The sequence below is a fragment of the Mizuhopecten yessoensis genome, unplaced genomic scaffold (assembly GCF_002113885.1).
Source record: "Mizuhopecten yessoensis strain PY_sf001 unplaced genomic scaffold, ASM211388v2 scaffold10413, whole genome shotgun sequence".
NCBI classification, from domain to species: domain Eukaryota; kingdom Metazoa; phylum Mollusca; class Bivalvia; order Pectinida; family Pectinidae; genus Mizuhopecten; species Mizuhopecten yessoensis.
In genome coordinates, this window is record NW_018408534.1 from 673,070 (window position 1) to 695,856 (window position 22,787).

The window sequence follows — 22,787 nt, forward strand, 5'->3', positions numbered from 1 at the left end:
TTTTTTAATACAATTGACCCCTGTGACCTTGAATATAATTGAAGGTCATTCATTTGAACAAACTTGGTAGCCCTTCACCCAAGCATGCTACTGGCCAAATATCAACTCCCTGGGCATTTTGGTTATTGAGAAGAAGATGTTTAAAGTTTTTGACATATTTGACCCCTGTGACCTTGAAAATAGGTGAAGGTCATTAATTTTAACAAACTTTGTAGCCCTTCATCCAAGTTTGCTTCTGGCCAAATATCGACACCCTAGGCCTTTCGGTTATTAAGAAGAAGTCGTTTAAAGTAAAATATTGACGCCGGACGACGGACGGACGACGGACGGACGGACGACGGACGCCGCGCCACGGCATAAGCTCACTTGGCACTTCGTGCCAGGTGAGCTAAAAATGGTATTAAGATTTGGTTACAATACAGTCAATAGTGTATGTCTCAGAGAACACATTTAAAATGAAGAAAATAATGCCTAGGAAAATTAAAATGTTATGATCATCATCAATTTCATCCACAAATGATTCAACAGAATCTCACAAGACGTACATTTCCATATGTATTGGTGTAAATACAATAAATCAACCCTGTGATTCAGAGTTGGACTAATCCCACCTTAATCGGGATCAAACTAAACCCTTAAGAAGGGTTGTCAGTTTAAAATTGTTTCAAGATTGGCATACATGTAATATTACTGAACAAAACACACTGAGATTTTTAGCATTAATATTACAGACAACAACATCTCATCAATACAACGAGAAGTAAGAGGAGTATTATCTCGTGGATGACTGCGATAGCAATTAATGACACTTTCTGGTACCCATAACTGTAGATATGACCTTGACCTATGACCTTGTCAGTTATGCCTGTTTCACTTCTCCCAGGGACTTATGCTCGTCAAAGTGTATAACTTCACACAACACCTACACTTGCATCCTATTGTCAAACATTATCTACCAGGTGGATTGCAGAGGAAACTTAATACTAAAACTCTGTACAACAGTAAATCCCACTGTTGTGTCGATGAAAACCTTCATCATGATGGTGAAAGTGAGTTTATACTTAACAAATAATGGACGATTTATTTCATCTTTACCTATCTCCAACAATAGCCTAGACATAGTTATTGTATTTTCATCAACAGCAAGGTTATTATGACCTTGAAATGGCAGAATTAAATGTTTTATAACTTACACCTGTCAACAGAAATCAAACTTTTGATACCCTCAACTGAAATAATTCACATGAAATCAATACTAACATCAGCACTTAAACATCACATAAGCTAATACTTGAGATATCTGTACAGATGCTACTAGTCTTGATAGTAGAGCCCCACGAGGGAACAGCACAGCCCTGGGGAGGAAACAGCCTTCCAAGAACAGCCTCAGGGGTTTGTGAGAACACCGAGCCCCACTATCATATCACAGTTGTCCAGGACCCTCGTACACCCAACCTCACCATTCTGACATCAACCAAAAGCACTGAGCTGTGTAGAGATAGTGCTGAAATGGAGTACTTTAACTAAGTTAGCACAGGCTATAAAAAGCAACTTATTATCATTTGCACAAAAGCATCGGGAATAGATTTAAACTTTGTACTAAAACAAAAACATTTTTAATTCTCCAGAATAGTTGACCAAGTATATTTTGATTATTCAGGCTAGGAATATCCGAATTATTTTTCCTTTTTAATGTTGATAATGTTTCAGCATATATCTCTTAAGTAAAATACTAATTGTTTAACAAAAGTTGAAATATACTGTATAACATGAAATCTTCGTTGTGTATTAACATTCGTGGTTTTCGTGATTGCTATTAAACCATGCAAATAAATGCCACGAATTTGAATGGTATACCTGTCTACTGTTTGTTAACAAGGATATACACGAAACATTGTACCACAAAGCCATCTAAATGGCTTCAAACCACGAAGGCAAGTACCCACGAACATTTCGTGTTATACAGTAACAGAATGGTGTCGGTCCAAACGTAAGGGCATCACTGCTCCGCTGGCTGTGATCCAGCTCTGTATATAAATACACCAGGTATGTACACGATGATAATTTGTTATAAGCCGTACACTAACAATGGCGCTGGGCTGGGCTAGAAAGTCTTTCTATGAATGGCCTTCACTCCTTCTTCATTGTACTCTCGTTTCGACACCCACATCTTCTTAAATGTGTCGAGGGAAGCTAAGATGGATCCGCTGTAATACAAAAACCATCAGAGTTTAACGATACTTCCGCACAAACACATATAATCACTGTAACATAATATCTCTTTTAATGTTGCTCAAACTTTTATTCCTTATTCGGGCCACACAAACTCTGATCAACTGAACAAAATGTAAAGCTTCACCCTGGTCACACGTTTTGTTTGTGTCAGTTTACATTAAATAGCTAAGTATTTCAGGAGTCTGATACATATCGTTTTATTGTTTTAATTCTTTCATTTGAATTTACACAGAATTAAAAGAATAAGCCCAAAGAAACAATAATTTCCATTAAATATATTTTGAGCTGTAACACACTAGGACAGGAGTATCACATCCAGTTTTACTACTTGGAATATAATATTCACAGTAGTTTTGTTTTCATGTCTTTCACAGTAAGTGAAAACTGCATATTAAGGTCTTTCACATAAATTTGATCTCAATGAAATTTGTATGAAAACGTGTTTTTTTTCTGATTACAAAAGTAAAGTCAACACTGAATACATCTTTCCTTTCCACTTTGGCCTGCCATGATACCGCCAAGCAAACCATGCACAAATTATTCTTTTCTGCTCTGAGCATGAAATAACACAACCCCAATTCAAACCTTTCTACGGTACCATATTCACCATAACTAGTGCCTAGGGTGGCCTTTGCAGGAATAATTGGCTGAAGGGGGGCACTTATTAAAATAACAAAACATAGATAAAGTTGGCTACATAACTGTCTGACACTGGGAACCAGTCTTGTCAGATTGTGAGAATTCAGTGTCTGATATTAAGTGTAGTGTTTAAACATATTTTGTAAAATTATATTTTTCTATTTGTTGAAACATGGGACAGTGATACATTTGTTTTAAACTTAATACAAATAATTTATGTGGTTACGTTAACAGAGTTTACTCCAAGTGGTTTGAATGCTTCCATATACCCTAAGACATCTACCCCTTCAAACACTGTTTTAAAACAGTTTCAGTCACTCAAGAGCTTTCTGAATTCATTAATTTTTCAGGTAATGTTTTATTATCTAACATGCCTAAATGTACAAATGACAGTCAAACTTCCTGTCGAGCACAGTGTTAGTAAAAAGCTTCGTCAGACATTTTCTGGCAAGACAGAAATAATAGACTTGACTATCTAGGAGCGCTTGTGCCTAATAATAACTTACCCTATCCATGTGGAATATAATCTTTCCTGGGGTGCAGAAATCTGGAAGAGAAAGCATTTCATTACTTACAAGCATGCTGACTGTCTACAAGTTTACCAGTGTATCATACTTTACTGCCATAACACATCAACCATATAAATACAGGTCTATACAAGTGACATGAAACAAACTCTTTTTAAACCATCCCATTTCTTACTAATGTGTGAATTCACAAGGATACAAAGAGACCAAACTTTGGCCTTAATGTCACCTGAATTGTAATAAACTGTTATGTCATGACAAAATAATGCATAACAATTAAATATGGCTTTTTAATTCACTGACAAAATGATGCTGGGGAGAAAAAAGACCAGACCTACATAAGTCTTCTCCAGTCTCCAGTATACCAACAGGGTCAGATGGAAAAGCTCCGTATAAAGGGAGGCAACTTACTGCTGAATACTGAGGAATTTTGCTCATTGAAATATTAAATCACCCCTCACAGGTAAAATCCATGATATTCACCCAGTGTTTGCCCCTTACATGTAATTATTATTTTATTTATGGTATGCTGTGTACTTATATTTGGTGTCAAGAATGGCTGATAATTTTCCAGGGTATGAAAGTTGACAAGTTTCTATCCACAACTTATTAGCAAGGTTTAAATATAACAGTTTTGTGTTCATCTGTCACAAAATGCAGTCAACTCCATCTTAATGTTATAGAGAAGTTTCACTGGAGGAGAAAGTTAATGGACTCACCCTTATTTTTATATCCTTTGGAGAAAGTTTCCTCACTTCACTAAGCAGTCGGTCCCCGAAACCTGAGAAAGAAAGGCAACAGTTATATTCTATGATATCTCCAGTAATGATTTACTACACACAATACTTGCCAACATTTTTACATCTGATAGATTGATTGCCATGTCTCCAGTAAAAGCATCTTGTGCTAACGTTTGTTAAAAACATTAAACTACAGTATTTAGCAGTGTCCTATAAAAGTGAGCTTACTTGTTTGACCTCTGTGTTAGAATAGATATGAGTAAAATATAGCTTTAGACTGTGTTCTCATTCAAAGTTGGTTGCCGGCAAACATAGCCTGCAATTCATCAACTTGGAACCGGCAATTTTTTCCAAAGTAAGTAACAAGTCAACATTACAGAACGTGAACATGCAACCAGCTATTCTTTCTAAGTCAACCATCTATTTCAAAATTTTGTGAGAATACTACTAGTGAAACTTCAGTTTTTTTGTTCTAGCAGACGTAGTTTTCCTCTGATCAAGCTGCTGACTTGAAGCTCAAGATGAAATATGGAAAACTATGAAGTCAAAGGGACCTACAACATTAATATTGGGGGAGAGAGAGAGATCAAGTACTTTCTGACAGCAATTACAAGATTAAATGTCAAATTCAAGGATGACAATCTGTCAGCCATCCTGTTCTGGTGATCAGTTCTGAAGTTGAACCTACGCAACTCAGCAACATTGGGAACCAGCTTGTGAAATTTAGAGCAGATATGGCTTTACTGTTTCATTTAATATTTTACAGCATATGAAGCGAAGCTATGTATTTTCTCTAGCCTCAGTCAACAAAGGAACCTACAGCAAGGTAAACATGAGCAAGACTTCAGACTTCATCATCGAGGCAATTGTTGGTGAAATAATTGCCTTTCCATCAATCTACTGTTTATAAGACGACAACCATTTTTACCTTTGAACAGCGTTGAACCTCCAGACAACACTATGTTGGAGAAGAGAGTGCGCCTTAGGTCCATGTCAGATTTGCGTATAGAGTACTCCAGTACTTCGTGTATACCCTCAAACTCCTCACCAATCAGGTCTGGTCTAAACAGCAGCTCTGGCGCTCTAAATCTCGCTGGTCCTACCTGTCACAGCAATGAAAGTCTAAATAACTAACAGTCCAAGGGACCTAAACCTCCCTCATCCTACACCTGTCACACCAGACAAAGCCTCAATAACTGCAAGCTCTGTGGCTTTATAATTTCTGGTCCTACCAAATGATGCCAAATGTATATTAATCAAAAGAAAATGGCATTGATTGACCTAAGGACTCTGAAACCTTTGTAATCCTTTTTTTTCCGGTTTTTTTTAGTGTCATCATTTTGGTATAATGTATCAGACATCATACTGACATAGCGCAAGTAACAGTTAACACCAGGTAAAAACTAGTACATATTTGTGGTACCGTGAACAAACCAATGTTTGAGATATTACTGGGAGATGTGTATATTACATATACACAGAATTCACCAAACATTGAACCTGAACAAAAGACTGGGGAAAGTAATACCTAAGATAAGTCTAAAATCTCATTCCTTCATGAGATATTGTACAGAAAGCAATCAACGTATCAGAACAAATATTGTCACAAATAGGGGCATAAATCTGCTGTAAGGGTCGAAATAAAAAAATAATAACAGGTCCACAACTTTAGTTCACATTACAAGTGGAAAATTAAACTGAAATCGGACATGAATTGTAGGAAACGGTTTCTGGACAAGTAGTTGTGGAAGGATGGACAGAAGGACGGACGGACGGAGTGATTACTATAAGGCACCACAACTTAATACAGGGACCTAATAACCTACCTCTATTGTACTGCCATCTGGTAATGCATACTGTGACTTCTCTGCCTCCATCGACTCTTCTTTTAAAGGATTAATAGATAAGTAGCATGCACGCTGAAACAGTAGAGTATTAATACAGATGTTAGTAACACACGCATGGATAATTTTACTGTACAATCTCACAGAGAAAAACATTACAAAAGATTCAAGAAATTTCAGAATTATCCCCAAGGTGTCATACTAGGCGAATGCCTGTTACAATGGTTTTGATGATCTCATTACTCTGCTGAATTTATCTCATTAGCTTTTATGGTTTTAATCATGTTGCTCCTTTAACAGATTTGTTGATCTCACCTCTTTAATGGTTTTGACGATTTCTAGCTCAGCTGATGTGTGGAAGTTGTACCCCTCTTTCCTCAATAAAAGCCTCAGGTAGCGAGTCACATCACGGCCGGCAATGTCTGACCTCATGATGCTGTGAGGCATTGCGAAACCCTCATAGATAGGTACAGAATGGGTGACGCCATCACCGGAATCTAACACCACACCAGTTGTCCTACCTGTCGCATATCTACAACCAAAATAGTTAAGTCATATCTACAACCAAAATAGTTAAGTCATATCTACAACCAAAATAGTTAAGTCAAATCTACAACCAAAACACTGAGGTCATATCTACAACCAAGACAGTGTATCCATGGTCAAATGTCAGGTATAACCTTTATGTACCTAAATTAATTCTTGTACACCTTTAAGTAGAGGTCCTATAAAGATTTAATGATCGGTCTTAGAACCACAGTATACTTACAGACTTAGTACAGCTTGCATGGAGATGAACAAGGCTGGTACATTAAAAGTTTCAAAGAAAAGTTCCGCTGCTTTTTCCCTATTTCTTCTTGGATTCAATGGGGCTTCTGTCAATAACACTGGATGCTGTAATGAACAGAAATAAATGGAATTATCAGAGGATTCCCTTCAAATTATTCTCATTGATGAGCAAAAATGTACCCGGTTTATTTTCAACTCTTTTAATTCTAAGTCTGTCGTTTTTTAAATGGAACATGGCTTTGTCATCTAGGAAATTTAAATATCACAATACAGTGATACCCGGAAGTCTATGAATATCAATTTACAAAAATTCTGTAAGTACACACTTTTTTGTGACCCATTCATAACACTTTCATATTTGTTTTCTTTTTGTGAGCAAATAGGACTCCGAAAGGAGTAGATAGGACGTTGCTGAAATGAAGTCCCATTCAATCTGCCTAGGGTCCTTTACAGATGTAGCCGACCAAATTTGTTTTTTAAAGATTTACCTCCATGTCCCATATTTGGCCTCATGCCTCTGCCCCAAGGGGGGTCACAACCCTTGGATTATACAAAATTAAGTCCACATTTGTCCAGAAATGTACTACAATTAATTTGGTTAAAACCCTTTTGTCTGTTCTGTATTAGTAGTCTTTATACGAAGAGTTGACAGAGAGACACCATGCCACAACTTAATTATAAGCTCACTTGCCCTTTGAGCAGGTAAACGAAAAAATATAATATTAGAAGAAATTTGCCTAAAAATACTTGATAGACAGATATATACCTCTTCTGAAAATGTCTGTAGTTGATCCTTAGAATAAATATACTGCCAGATTCTCTCCATGTCATTCCAGTCCTTGACGATGCCATGCTCCATTGGGTATCGTATCGTCAACAAGCCACGGTGTTCCTGTGATCACGAACAGCATATATGTTTTAATACATCCAATTGTTAAACAGAAACTATACTACTGTATCACCCAAAATGTGTTTATATGAATTTACAACTTTAATTTATTCTCCAGGAAACAGTCCATGTTATCAATATCCAAGTACCTCAGAGGAAATTCAATGTGCCAAAAACATTTGTAATTTTCTAAACTCATCTTCCAATCAAACTCTGTGAATTTACAAACCTATATTAAGTAGCTTGTGTCTCAATGTGGTTGAATAGCAGACATACCTACTGTAGAATCATTTATTTTCATTGGGTTAAAATTTCGTGGTTTTCATATATATACTTACCTGTTTCAAGGACATTATATATCGCTGATTTCTGATTTTCCCCTATCTATATCATACCAAACTTGTGTTTTCGTAGGGATTTAATTTCATGGATTTTTATTATCCACAAAATAAACGAAATTTAATGTCCCACCAAAATTAATGGTTTTACAGTATGTACTTACCTACACTACCAAGCGCAAGACAAATGGTATTTAATTCTAATGGCAAGCTAGCCAACTCTATTGTTTATTTAAAATGTTACACCTCAAACAAAAAAATAATTCAGTGTATAGCAGTGACTACATACACTGGTCACTTGCATATAAAATTTACAAATGACAAATAGATCCAAAATATTAGAACTATCACAATCTTGTTTTTTTTTCTATAGACTTTGACATTCACTATACAGAAAAGGGACTAGGTACTGTATTCCCTATTTCCCTCAGCTAAATGGTCCTGTTTTATAAGTGCAAACGTCAGCCTTGATAACTCCCTGGCTCTTCTTATTTAAATAACACAACAAATTACCTCCGCATCAGGACCCAGGAAAACATCCCCCTCCAACGCTCCTGCCATGACTCGCACATGTTTCGGCCGACCGATACTGAAACATTCATTTAGAGTTTGTCTCGTACAAAAATTCTGTCTGAAAATTCTCCACTGACTGGGACATAATTATACTGTAGTTATTAAGATGCAACTGAACTGTAGGGGAATACTGTGCAAACACATCTCAATACATGTTATATATTGATAATATTGAAAATGGATGCATGTACTCAACAATGCTTCACTGTACATACTGTATACTAGGAAGCCTTTACTCATTCTTCACCGACTTACATGTATTCACCAGTCAACAGTTTAATTTATGTTACCACCTCATTATAGTACAATTCATTTGTAAAGAACACTTATTTGATGTCTTTTATTACCAAAACTGTCCTTTTCATGTGACTTCATATAATTTGTAAGAAAAAATAGCTTAAAACAATCAGTTCATACAGAACCTAAACAAAAATGCGAACCAATTACAGGTCTGGTTCCTTACCTACCCTTGAAGTCACTTTTACACGAGGACTAATCCTAAGTCAGAATATCTGATCCATATCACCCAGGTAAGGATTACTACTAATTAACGCTTCTTTATCTACCTTTATGTTCCAATGAATCACAGTTACATGTTGTTAAGGTGGGGGTCTGAATATACGTGTATCTATTATAATACATGCAGCTTGCTATTCAATTACAACATAGTGAAGTGAAGCTCAGTACCAGTGACTACACCCAAGACTCAAGGAGGCCTGACCTGAAGGTCCAGTCTAGCTGTAAACTATTGCCAGTTCGATGTTTTATCTTCCTTTAGATTTTGAGGTCAATAACTAGCAGTCATAAACAGTAATGACTACATGATAATGACCCTCGAGCTCTTGTCACATTAGTCGAAAGTAATAATGCCGGGTCATGTAGCAGGTCAATCACAACAATACATTAGATTTTTATTGAAGGTAAGTAATGCTATATATATATATGATAATTATAACAATGTTCTTAATGAATATGTCTATATATCCAGATCAACTATGCTGACATATAACTCATCAACAGATTGTAGCTGTTTTGATTATATACTTACAAATTAGGAAAATGATATTTTGGCACTTGGTCTCCAGCAAAACCTGCCTTAATTACCCCAGACCCCTGTAAACAACAAAACATAACATTACTTATATTTATCATATCAGGACTTAACCCTGTAGAGTAATACCACATTTAAAATGCCAGTACATATCAAAAGCTGGTGTACATGTACCAGCAATAAACCTGATCACATACAGGGATAAGATCATGTTGTATAGCTATAGACCGCAGTTAATGTTATATTTGACGATGCTGATCATGTATACAATACATGTACTTTTGTCGGGCGTCGTCATCACTCAAGTTTAAAGTCTTCTGCCTAGCTAATGCCACGAAATTGAATTCATGGAATTGATCATGAAAAAAACGTGAGGTTTTGAGGACTTTCCGTATTTTGTGACACCCTTTCGGAGTTGGAAATCCATGAGATTCTGCCTCATGTCAAAAAATAGTACTTCTTTTGATGATTAGGGCGAGTGCAAAATACTTTAGAACGAATATATATCTAAGTAACTCGCAAAATATAGCGAGTGCAGAAAAAATACGGATTTTCTCCAACATTGGGAAAGTGATAAACGCCAGGGAGGGGTAAAGTACTCTGGGAGTTACCTCCCCATTTCGATCGATCGCACCAATATTGTAGGTACACGTTAGGCCTATTTCACGGCCACGAAAAGCAAAAGATCATCATGCATGCTGATTATACCGCTTGAAGAAAGTAAATCAGTAACCATTGAATTACAGCACAAAAAATAAACGGCGAAATATGATAATATATGGTATTCACATATAAAATGAGTCATTCTGCAATCAACATTTCAGATAAAAATGGCCTCCTTTTTCAGCCGCATCAGCAGGTGCTTTCGGACCGCTGTGATATCTCGAAACCTAAATAATACTCGAGAAAATCCTCACTCACGTTGTCTATTACAACAGGCTGGTTTGCTATCACGTCAGAATAAGGTTCCATTTATTCCTCTCGTCATTCATCTACACAACCATCGATCCAGTCTAAGGCCTGTCTAAAATCAAGGTACGAAATAGCGGACAAATTTTCCGGATTATCAACCCTGAGACAAACAGTCATGTAACAATTATGCAATCTCTTTCCATAACAGTAACAGAGGTTGCATGGAATAAGATAATTCTACATAAATCCTTTGTTGTATACATTCTACAAATTTATTGTGGCATATTTCTTACTCAAATTATTTCAGGTCGGGGTACGATATCTCGACTGACTAATTGTGATAAATATAGCGACAAGTCGGGTATAATTTATATAAATGTGTCGCGATATTTATCACAGCCTTTGAACGATAAATATAGATGTGCAATTTAAAAAAAATGTGGTAATTACGTACCCCCGGACCTGCAATACGTCAACGGAAACTTAAAATTTGTAAATTGTCGCGCTAATGAAATAAATAATAATTTAACTTTTTATATATATATATATATATGCCGTATTAGTAAACATTGTAATCTCGTGAAAGCTACGCTGACCATTCTTGCGTGTTCATTCTGATTATTTTTACATCATCAACCGGTAGGTCTACGTTGGTCAGTGTTGGTACAGGGATATGACTTTAAAGCTGCGTTGTATACAATTAATTATGTTCCCAAAATCATGTTGATTTTCCTCTAGCTAGTCCAAATGTTACCTCAATGGTGGATATAACCTAAATAGCCAAACTTCAGACAGGCTGCAGAGCCTTACAGTAGAGTAACCAACAAGTAAAGTCAGTGCAGAAAGAGTGATACAGTCGGCAAATCACTTCGCCATGCTTCACAGTGTTCTAGAAGCAACAGTCAAATGATTACGAAAAGTTGTCCTACGTCCATATAACGATTCCCGTGCATGTTGTTGTCATTTAGGTATTTAAAACTAGAACTTACAAAACGATTCAGCTCAAATATTACTTGCCAAAAAATAACAATGCGATACCTACTAACGCAAATCACAGAAAAGCACCACTAGCACCCATGACAGTAATAGATACACTTCATAGACTCACATGGACATTCTAAGACCTATCACGCCACCGAAAGAAGGTACAATACATATTTCTTGGTGTAAATTCTATCTACAAATGGCCTGAAGCATTTTCTCCAAAACCTCGCTACTCAAACGAGATTGCTCGAGCTTTGACATTTGTTTGTCGGATACGGATACAGAGCTCTTAAAATATTTTTTTTGCGATAAAAGCTGAAACTATCTGTGAAATCTTTCAGGTCACTCGGCACTACACGTAGTCTTTTCCACCCATAGACAAATTTAACATGTGAGCGCATGAATAGCACTCTGGAAGTGTCTTCCAGCCTTTATCGACCAGTAGATTACTGACTAAGCTGTACGATAAGCGGGGCTAGTTCGAGTTTCCTATCGTGAACTTTCCTTTTCTTGATAGTAACAGCATTGTTACTCTACTTACGGTGTTTACCATCACAGTTGATTCGGCTTCAATTGTCTGCTCCGAATATAATGATTTCTGTGATAGATGTCGATTGCTGACGGACACACTTATACCACTAGGTTTAGAAAGATGCAGGCTGATGAAGACTATGGATAAGTTGTATGGTTGCAATCATCTCAATGATAAATATGCTGTTGTGTGATATGAACGTCGATTTTTTTAATTACGTTGCCTCGTTGTGTCGTTTTGTCGTTGCCTCGTTGTGGCGTTTTGTCGTTGCCTCTTTGTGTCGTTGTCACTAACCCGGCTCTCACTTGGAGGACGTATCATAACTTGTGTTGTACTTAGACTTTCATGGTGGGTTTCGTCAATGAAGTAGAAGACTATTACCCTTCTGGAACATCTGGTTTTATTCTCCTTTTTAATGATCCCCATATAATTTGTCCTGTGTTCATAATTACGGTATGGTTAATACGGGTGTTTCAGTTTGTTTAACTACCCTTAATCATTCCAATGGCAAACGGACTGTCACCTGCACATTGCGTAGGTCGATTTCCAACCAGACCGGGAGGGAAGTGGGGAAGGGGCAAGGAAGGGATACGGAAAGACAAAGAGGGTCCGATCGACGGTATAAAGGTAAGAAAGATGAGAACGAGAAAAATAGAATGTAAGAAGGGTTTATCATAGAAAATATCATGGATATGGTGTTTTCCTATAATAGAAAATGATGAATAAGTGTCTGAAGAACAAACATATATTATTTACCTAGATTCAGTACTCCCAGCTTAGCCACCACGTATTCAGACAATTATAGGCGCGCAATGAGACTGACCGTTTGTTGCTTAATTGGCTGTTCATATGTACATAAGTGATACAGAGGTACATCGGTAATACAGAGGTACATTAGTAATACAGAGGTACATTAGTAATACAGAGGTGCATTACAGAGGTACATCAGCAATACAGCGGTACATTAGTAATACAGAGGTACATTAATAATACAGAGGTATATCAGTAATACAGAGGTACGTTACAGAGGTACATCAGTAATACAGAGGTACATTACAGAGGTACATCAGTAATACAGAGGTACATAACAGAGGTACATTAGTAATACAGAGGTACATCAGTAATACAGAGGTACGTTACAGAGGTACATCAGTAATATAGAGGTACATTACAGAGGTACATTACAGAGGTACATTACAGAGGTACATTAGTAATACAGAGGTACATTAATAATACAGAGGTACATCAGTAATACAGAGGTACGTCAGTAATACAGAGGTACATTAGAAATACAGAGGTACATTAATAATACAGAGGTACATTAGTAATACAGAGGTACATTAATAATACAGAGGTACGTTACAGAGGTACATCAGTAATACAGCGGTACATTAGTAATACAGAGGTACATTAGTAATACAGAGGTACATTAATAATACAGAGGTACATCAGTAATACAGAGGTACGTTACAGAGGTACATCAGTAATACAGAGGTACGTTACAGAGGTACATTAGTTATACAGAGGTACATCAGTAATACAGAGGTACGTTAGTAATATAGAGGTACATCAGTAATACAGCGGTACATTAGTAATACAGAGGTACATTAATAATACAGAGGTACATCAGTAATACAGAGGTACATTAGTAATACAGAGGTACATTACAGAGGTACATCAGTGATACAGAGGTACATTAGTAATACAGAGGTACATTAGTAATACAGAGGTACATTACAGAGGTACATTAGTAATACAGAGGTACATTAGTAATACAGAGGTACATTAGTAATACAGAGGTACATTACATAGGTACATCAGTAATACAGCGGTACATTAGTAATACAGGGGTACATTAATAATACAGAGGTACATCAGTAATACAGAGGTACGTTACAGAGGTACATTTCAGAGGTACATCAGCAATACAGAGGTACATTACAGAGGTACATCAGCAATTCAGAGGTACATTACAGAGGTACATCAGTAATACAGAGATACACATACGTTTGTTTGTATTATAATCCGAGTGCCAACATTTTTACCAGAAGTCAAATACATGTATATACTGTTTAACATAAGGTGTCATTTTGTATGATATATTTTCAGGCCGCTTTTGTTAAAAAAAAATATAAAACAAAATGATTGCCTCGTCCCTAAACAATCATGAAGAGCGCTCAAAGCATCTTTGTCTTTAATAACAATAGCAAAAACCACTGAAAACCAACACCAAAATAAGTGCTTACATGTGCAGTAAACACATGCAAATACCATTTTAAACTGTAGCATCTCACTAACACTGCCAATTTTCATTTGTATTTCGAAGGAATGGGGTGGGGGAGTAAAACTTTAAAAAAAAATTACTCAATTACCAATTCAGACGCGATAAAATGGCTAAAGTCATAAAAATGAGAAATAATTAACACTAAATTACATCATGGAACTACGTTCTAGCTTTTGGATGAATCTAAGAGTGTCAATATTTTAATTTCATAGTATTAAGGAGCCGGTATATGAATTGGGATTAACATGTGAACCACCTGCTTCCACAGCATAGGGTAATTGTCGATATCTTACATGTCCGTCACGCCACGGGTGGTCACTACAAATATCACCATCAGGTATGGACAATGTTCTACACCCCGGGCAGTGAGGGTGTGTCTCATTCTCTCACGACCTCCTTAAATGACCTCAGCTGTTTATAAGAATTTAATTAAAATAAAACAAAACCAAATCCGTATATTATATTTTTATTTACGTCTCAACTCATTGCATAATAAGTACATAAATACGTTTGAGCTTTAGGATTTATAATTACACAGATTATTATATTGTTATCTGCTTCGTCACATGAATATAATTCCGTGATAAAAAGAATGCGTTTGCAACATTAAATAATACACACAGTTTAAAGTATATTGTCAACGCCATACATTCACTACTGAATTATGAGAGACGAGTTACCTTCAATCATATATATCAGTAAATGATCACATAATCCATCTAAATTATAAAATTATAAATCATTCATATCTTCGTAAAAACGCTTTCTTTTTATCATTGAATTATATTCATGTGAAGAAGCAGATAAAAACATAATAATCAGTGTAATTATAAATCCTAAATCTTAAATAATGTAATAAATATTATATATAACCTAAAACATACTTTATTACGTTACAAAACACACAAGCTTACTAACTGTAAGTAACTCCATTATGTTACACATAAATGTCTCAATTATATAAAAAAAAATATATATATATATATATATAACAATATAGTAAAATAAGCATTGCACTGTAAACTATCAAAAGCAAATCAAAGGTTTTCATATATAAAGTTAAATCCCCTTAAAAAGTTCAAACAACTTTTGGAAGGAAGTTTACATATATCATTGCTTGATAAAACATAGGACATTTTGTAATAGCCCGAGTTTGCTCTGGCCCTGGTACCAGACTTAGACATTTTGACAGATAGATGTCTGGATTTATCTGTCAAAATGTCTAAGTCTGGTGTCAGGGCCAGAGGAAACTCGGGCTAATTTTGTAACAGAGATATTTCTGAAATTCTCTTGCTGGAATTCTCAATTCTGCTTCTCCGAAATAGCATAGGTCGTAAGTCATTGTATAATAGACACCGGCACAGCACGCGATCTTCATCCTCTACACTGTCTCACAACGAAAACACAATACCGACCCCCGTCTCAATACGTAACGGCTCCCATCAACATCTTAATCAACAAAAGCGCACCTCAAAGATTTGAAAATTAAGACAGGCTTCGTTGCAATGCTCAATTTTGAATTCCCTATAAGTTCACAATTTATTGCATCAATGTCACGTTCTCGAGGTGGTTATGGTTACCGTCCGTTCATTTCCGTATGTGTCTGCCAGAACTGCTCGCTCGGATCTCTGAAATACAGCCTTAATGATACTGGTGTCCGAGTAGAAGAAACCTAAGCCAAGTTGCTCACATTTTGTCTGAATTTTTAAAAACCAGTTCGGCACCATGCACCGCCGTGCTTTAGGTTTTGCCAACAAATGACCTAATTTTAAACAATCTGTTTTCATTCACGAAATCCAGTCTACACCACATGCGGGTAACTGCTTTAACACATGAAGGTTTCCAACCCATGTCACCGGCCACGGCCTTGGACGGGGTATATTGACCGACCACAATATTCGGACCAATCAGAGACATATAAAGCCATATATACGTATCTTGACCAATCAGAGACATATAAAGCCATATATACGTATCTGGACCAATCAGAGACATATAAAGCCATATATACGTATCTGGACCAATGCTGTATCGTTCTATAAGGAATAGGACCATGTCACCGGCCACTGCCTTGGACGGGGGTATATTTACCGACCCCAATGAACAAGCGTTCGGACCAATCAGAGACATATAAAGCCATATATACGTATCTGGACCAATCAGACACATATAAAGCCATATATACGTATCTGGACCAATGCTGTATCGTTCTATATAAGGAATAGGACCTGAAGCTCCATAATTCCTGTACGGCAACCTACCAATAGTCTTGGACTTATTAGCTATATATTAAGTCACAAACCGTTGTTTCGGGAAAATTCGGGACAAAAAAAGCGATATAGATCTGCGTTAGGTCGACCAACTAATTATTGTTATTTCGGGAAGTCTTCGGTCTGTAGCGTCAGAAATTATCGTTATGTCGGGGCGAAATAGAAATAAACATGTAATGTCGACCAAATAATTATTGTTATGTCGCCCTCTCCGTCCTCCCCCTTTCCTAATTATCATTAAAACAGAGACATTCGCTATTAAGCCCCGAAATAACAATACTAAAAAGGGCTGACATGACGAAGATTATGTTTATCGCCCCGAAATAACGATAATTGTGTTATGGCTGTTATCTATCCTTTCGTTATTTCGAAATAATAGCATTGTTATATCATCTTACCTGTAATAAATACTGTAGTCCCTAAATGTCAGTCCAGGTAATACACAGGATGTCACACCTGTGTGGGGGTAGGGTCTAGGGCCTATTGGCAGTACAGGTAAGAACAGGTGACAGGTAACCACCACACAGGATCTTTATTCCTTGTTTTTTACAACACATCGGAGAAAAGTCATGACATATACAGTATTTACAATACAATACAATGGCATACAACATAATAGTACAGCATTACACAATATTATGAGTTACATCATGATCTATAATATCAATGTCATACCATATATTAGAATACAGCGTGTTACAGATACATAGCATTATCAAATGCGATAGAAGTTAATTATATATATATATATAAGAGAATGGAATTCAAAATAAATCCATATTTGACTGATTTTTAAAAAAATTACAACCATATTTTTAAATATTCACTAATTGAAAAATCCTATTTGCAGGATAAAATCTTTGTCACAATCAATATGTTTATCTCCACTACTACCTAAATGAGTCTCATCCTAAAAGGGGCATAAACTCAAATGCCATCGTCTATTATAAGATATATATCTTTATAAGTCTTTGTCGATAGTACGTGTGACAAATACCATGGCTAGATCGCTATATTTAGCTCATCAGTTAAGTCAGTATATCTGTTTTCATGGTTTAAACATGTTCTTTTTTTTGTGAAGCTTTTCAAACGTTAGAAAATATTTACGAAATGAAGGCTATCACCTTGGATGCTGAGTATGATTGCCCCCGAGCCATACCCTCCCCACACAGGTGTGCTGGTCACCTAGCAATGGCTATCTATCACCTTGGATGATGAGTATGATTGTCCCCGAGCCCTACCCTCCCCAAACAGGTGTGCTGGTCACCTAGCAATGGCTATCTATCACCTTGGATGATGAGTATGATTGCCCCGGAGCCCTACCCTCCCCACACAGGTGTGCTGGTCACCTAGCAATGGCTATCTATCACCTTGGAAGATGAGTATGATTGCCCCGGAGCCCTACCCTCCCCACACAGGTGTGCTGGTCACCTAGCAATGGCTATCACCTTGGATGATGAGTGTGATTGCCCCCGAGCCCTCCCCTCCCCACACAGGTGTGCTGGTCACCTAGTAATGGCTATCATCTTGGATGATGAGTATGATTGCCCCGGAGCCCTACCTTCCCCCACACAGATATGCTGGTCACCTAGCAATGGCTATCACCTTGGATGCTGAGTATGATTGCCCCCGAGCCCTACCCTCTCCAGCACGGTCACCTAGCAATGGCACTGACCTTTAATGCTTAGTATGATTTGTCCCCGAGCCCTATCCTCTCAATATAGACCTATGTGACACCGTGTATTACCTGGACTGACATATAGGAACAATGCATACAGGTTAAACGAGGTCACAAACTATTAAGTAATTATATCGTATTTATTTTAAGTGTTTATGTACAGTGGTGAATGTTTTAGCATATTCACTCATAGATGTATTCAGAGACCTAAAGAGAAATGTCAAGATAGATAACTCGTGTTGACTTCATGCAAAATTTTGCTCTATGTTGCGATATTCGTTCTTTTACAACATATGTTATGCACAAAGTTGTGTGTATCTTTTGTTAATTCTTAACTGAGATTAAAAAACCGGAAAGATTTGTTTTAAATCGTTTTAAAAATGAATTTTATCAATATTATAATGTTTCGCTGGCTAATTTTGTTAGATATTTTTTATATAAATCATCGGCGAATACTAGCTGACATTTCAGTCAAATTAACTGTGATCTGTGATTGGCTTATAACGTATAGAAGTAGAAAAAAAGATTTTACAGAAATAGTGTCTACGGTCCAAATGGAAACACCCTGGTTTTAGACACAAACAATGGCTATTTTAGTTGTTACCTATCCTTCAATTTCTACGCTTCTTAGCGGACGGACATCATGATCAGGAAACTATTCAGTAAATTATTATTTACCGCATATATTTATATACAAAATCATATGTATATATGTATATATTTACATTGTATACCTATGAGATTAGTATAAAAATCATCCAAACGATGTTTGATCACAAGATTTCACAATATGGCAACATTTTAAATAACTATATGATAATTTGTGCATGTAGGTGTCGCCATATCCGTACTGCCGACGTTGATTCCCCGGTCCTGTCAATCATTGGTGAAATATGACCAGCTGATCTGGAGTTGTACTGGCTTTAAATACTTAAACACCCAAATAACCCAAATATGACTCTGGGACTAAGTGCCCAGGGATGGGACAAGATCACTAAGCTTATCCTGATAACATGATTTTGTTAATATCGCGAAGCATAGTAAGCACATTATTGGGTGTGGGTCTCAATTGTTCCCAAGGTATCACACAGTGACTATATATAAGTCCCCAGACAGAGGTCCAATCCTAGTAACGTGAGTGGATTCACGTTTTAATGGTTAGTAATTGCGTATATGGTTATATGATGGATATGTCAATCATTATGAAAGGAATTATGAATGATCGGGGGCGGGGCTGTACACGGGGCCCAATCATGATAGCATGGATGTATTCATCTCTTCATACCATTATTTTGGGTATGCATTATACAGTTAGGAACTAGATCATTATCAAGTATTAATATACCTTACCTACAAAACATCATTTGTGATTGAATTATATTGATCACTTGAAAGTGAAATAAAACATAATATATCATCACGCGGTCGAGTTCTCCGATCATATTTCCCTTAACCGGAGTATCTCTATGGAATGGTTAAAAGACACCACAAGAGAGTTCCGAGTGACTGAAGCGGACGACAGCGATGTTGCGTCGACCTGATAATCTTTATTTCTATATCGGCATAACAAAATATCTAGTGTCCTTGTGGAGTATGCTCGATTAATCTTGGAGAAACAATGAATCGTGTTCCCCTACAACAAGGATAATAACTACATAACACAGATGTGCGCAAAAAATAAGGGCCCCAAACAATTTCTTATGAGCAAATAAACAAATATAAGTATTATAAATACACTATGTAATAATATCATCAAAGTCTGTGATATAACCAAGCAAAATGAAGATCCAGTATTTAGCATCTTAATAAACAATAACCTACTTGTGTTTTGAAAACATATTAATGTGCATGACGTTTATTTATTTATATTTTACAAATGTGCATGACGTTTATTTATTTATATTGTACAAATGTGCATGACGTTTATTTATTTCTATTGTACAAATGTGCATGACGTTTATTTATTTCTATTGTACAAATGTGCATGACGTTTACTTATTTATATTGTACAAATGTGCATGACGTTTATTTATTTATATTGTACAAATGTGCATGATGTTTATTTTTATTGGACATTTGTATATTGTACTATTTGGGCGTGAAGGTTTTGGGTCGAATCGTCCGTAATTCACTAATTATATGTAATGTAATTCCGATTAAATATGACGACATGTCAGTATGGATATATATATATACAAACTGTCATGGTCTTGTTTGATGATACTCTTGATATTTAAAATTATAGCAAGTTGTTGTATACCACTTGTTGCCCGAGTACTCTGGGGGCGGCGTTGACAGATTTCATTGTATGCAATCGTACAGTCCTCGACATGTTTCCATATACAACATATTATAGTTTTCCCTCCCGTAATGTAGTTAATTTACTCCGCTACATATTTTACCTCAAACAAGTTTTCCTTTAAAACTATTTGCACCTCTTTCTCTCCTCCCTCCCCCGTCCTCTTTCTCTCCCCCTCCCCATCCTCTTTCTCTCTTCCGTCCACATCCTCTTTCTCTCCCCCCTCCCGTCCTCTTTCTCTCCCCCTCCCCATCCCCTTTCTCCCCCCACTCCCCATCCTCTTTCTCTCCTCCCTCTCCCATTCTCTGTCTCTCCTCCTTCCCCAATCCTCTGTCTCTGCTCCCTCCCCCCTTCTCTGTCTCTCCTCCCTCCCCCTCCTCTGTCTCTCCCCCCCCCCAATACCCTGTCTCTCTTCCCTCCCCCATTCTCTGTCGCTCCTTCCCATCCCATTCTCTGTCTCTCCCCCCTCCCCATCCTCTGTCTCGCTCCCCCTCCCCATCCTCTTTCTCTCCTCCCTCTCCCATTCTCTGTCTCTCCCCCCTCCCCATCCTCTTTCCCTCTTCCGCCCCCATCCTCTTTCTCTCCTCCCTCCCACATTCTCTGTCTCTCCGTCCTCCCCCATTCTCTTCCTCTCCTCCCTCCCCATCATCTGTCTCTCCTCCCTCCCAATTCTCTGTCTCTCTTCCCTCCCCCATTCTCTGTCGCTCCTCCCATCCCATTCTCTGTCTCTCCTCCCTCCCCATCCTCTGTCTCTCTCCCCCTCCCCATCCTCTTTCTCTCCCCAATCCCCATCTCTTTCTCTCCCCNCTCTTTCTCTCCCCCTTCCCGTCCTCTTTCTCTCCCCCATCCCCATCCTCTTTCTGTCCCCCTCCCCATTCTCTTTCTCTCCTCCCCTCCCCATCCTCTTTATCTCCCCCCTCCCCATCATCTTTCTCTCCCCTTCCCCCATCCTCTTTCTCTCCTCCCTCCCCCATCCTCTTTCTCTCCCCCCTCCCCATCATCTTTCTCTCCCCCTCCCCATCCTCTTTCTCTCCCCCATCCCCATCCTCTTTCTCTCCCCCATCCCCATCCTCTTTCTGTCCCCCACCCCATTCTCTTTCTCTCCTCCCCTCCCCTTCCTCTTTCTCTCCCCCTCCCCATCCTCTTCCTCTCCCCCTCCCCATCCTCTTTCTCTCCCCAATCCCCATCTCTTTCTCTCCCCCTCCCCGTCCTCTTGCTCTCCCCCATCCCCATCCTCTTTCTGTCCCCCTCCCCATTCTCTTTCTCTCCTCCCCTCCCCTTTCTCTTTCTCTCCCCCTCCCCTTCCTCTTTCTCTCCCCCTCCCCTTCCTCTTTCTCTCCCCCTCCCCATCCTCTTTCTCGCCTCCCTCTCCCATTCTCTGTCTCTCCTCCCTCCCCATTCTCTGTCTCTCCCCCCTCCCCATCATCTGTCTCTCCTCCCTCCCCATCCTCTGTCTCTCCCCCCCCCTCCCCATCCTCTTTCTCTCCCCAATCCCCATCCTCTTTCTCTCCCCCTTCCCGTCCTCTTTCTCTCCCCCCTCCCCATCCTCTTTCTCTCCCCCCTCCCCCTCCTCTTTCTGTCCCCCTCCCCATTCTCTTTCTCTCCTCCCCTCCCCTTCCTCTTTCTCTCCCCCTCCCCTTCCTCTTTCTCTCCCCCTCCCCTTCCTCTTTCTCTCCCCCTCCCCATCCTCTTCCTCTCCCCCTCCCCATCCTCTTTCTCTCCCCAATCCCCATCCTCTTTCTCTCCCCCTTCCCGTCCTCTTTCTCTCCCCCCTCCCCCTCCTCTTTCTGTCCCCCTCCCCATTCTCTTTCTCTCCTCCCCTCCCCATCCTCTTTATCTCCCCCCTCCCCATCATCTTTCTCTCCCCTTCCCCCATCCTCTTTCTCTCCTCCCTCCCCCATTCTCTGTCTCTCCTCTTCCCCCCATCCTCTGTCTCTCCTCCCTCCCAATTCTCTGTCTCTCTTCCCTCACCCATTCTCTGTCGCTCCTCCCATCCCATTCTCTGTCTCTCCTCCCTCCCCATTCTCTGTCTCTCCTCCCTCCCCCATCCTCTGTCTCTCCCCCCTCCCCCATCCTCTTTGTATAATATTTGTCAGTGCTGTCCAATCGCCGCTTCATAAAAGGAGACGGATTAACAAAAGTACTTTGTACTTGTTTTCGAATACTATATGCATATTATGTTTGTATTACTAAAATATTATAC

General features: G+C 38.4%; 2 protein-coding genes across 2 annotated transcripts; both read right to left on the reverse strand.

Moving 5' to 3' along the window:
- Positions 1 to 322: 322 nt before the first annotated feature.
- On the reverse strand, positions 323 to 10,656 carry LOC110460514 (alpha-centractin). The gene is made up of 11 exons (XM_021513462.1): positions 10,547 to 10,656; positions 9,623 to 9,687; positions 8,515 to 8,590; positions 7,541 to 7,666; positions 6,755 to 6,879; positions 6,301 to 6,517; positions 5,968 to 6,060; positions 5,070 to 5,244; positions 4,121 to 4,182; positions 3,381 to 3,421; positions 323 to 2,207 (listed from the first exon to the last, which is right to left on the reverse strand). Exons 1-11 carry the CDS (start codon positions 10,595 to 10,597, stop codon positions 2,105 to 2,107), a joined length of 1,134 nt encoding a protein of 377 aa, XP_021369137.1. The 5' UTR covers positions 10,598 to 10,656; the 3' UTR covers positions 323 to 2,104.
- A 10,032-nt stretch (positions 10,657 to 20,688) lies between these two features.
- Positions 20,689 to 22,485, reverse strand: LOC110460503 (S-antigen protein-like). The gene has a single exon (XM_021513445.1). It carries the CDS (start codon positions 22,483 to 22,485, stop codon positions 20,689 to 20,691), a length of 1,797 nt encoding a protein of 598 aa, XP_021369120.1.
- Positions 22,486 to 22,787: the final 302 nt, after the last annotated feature.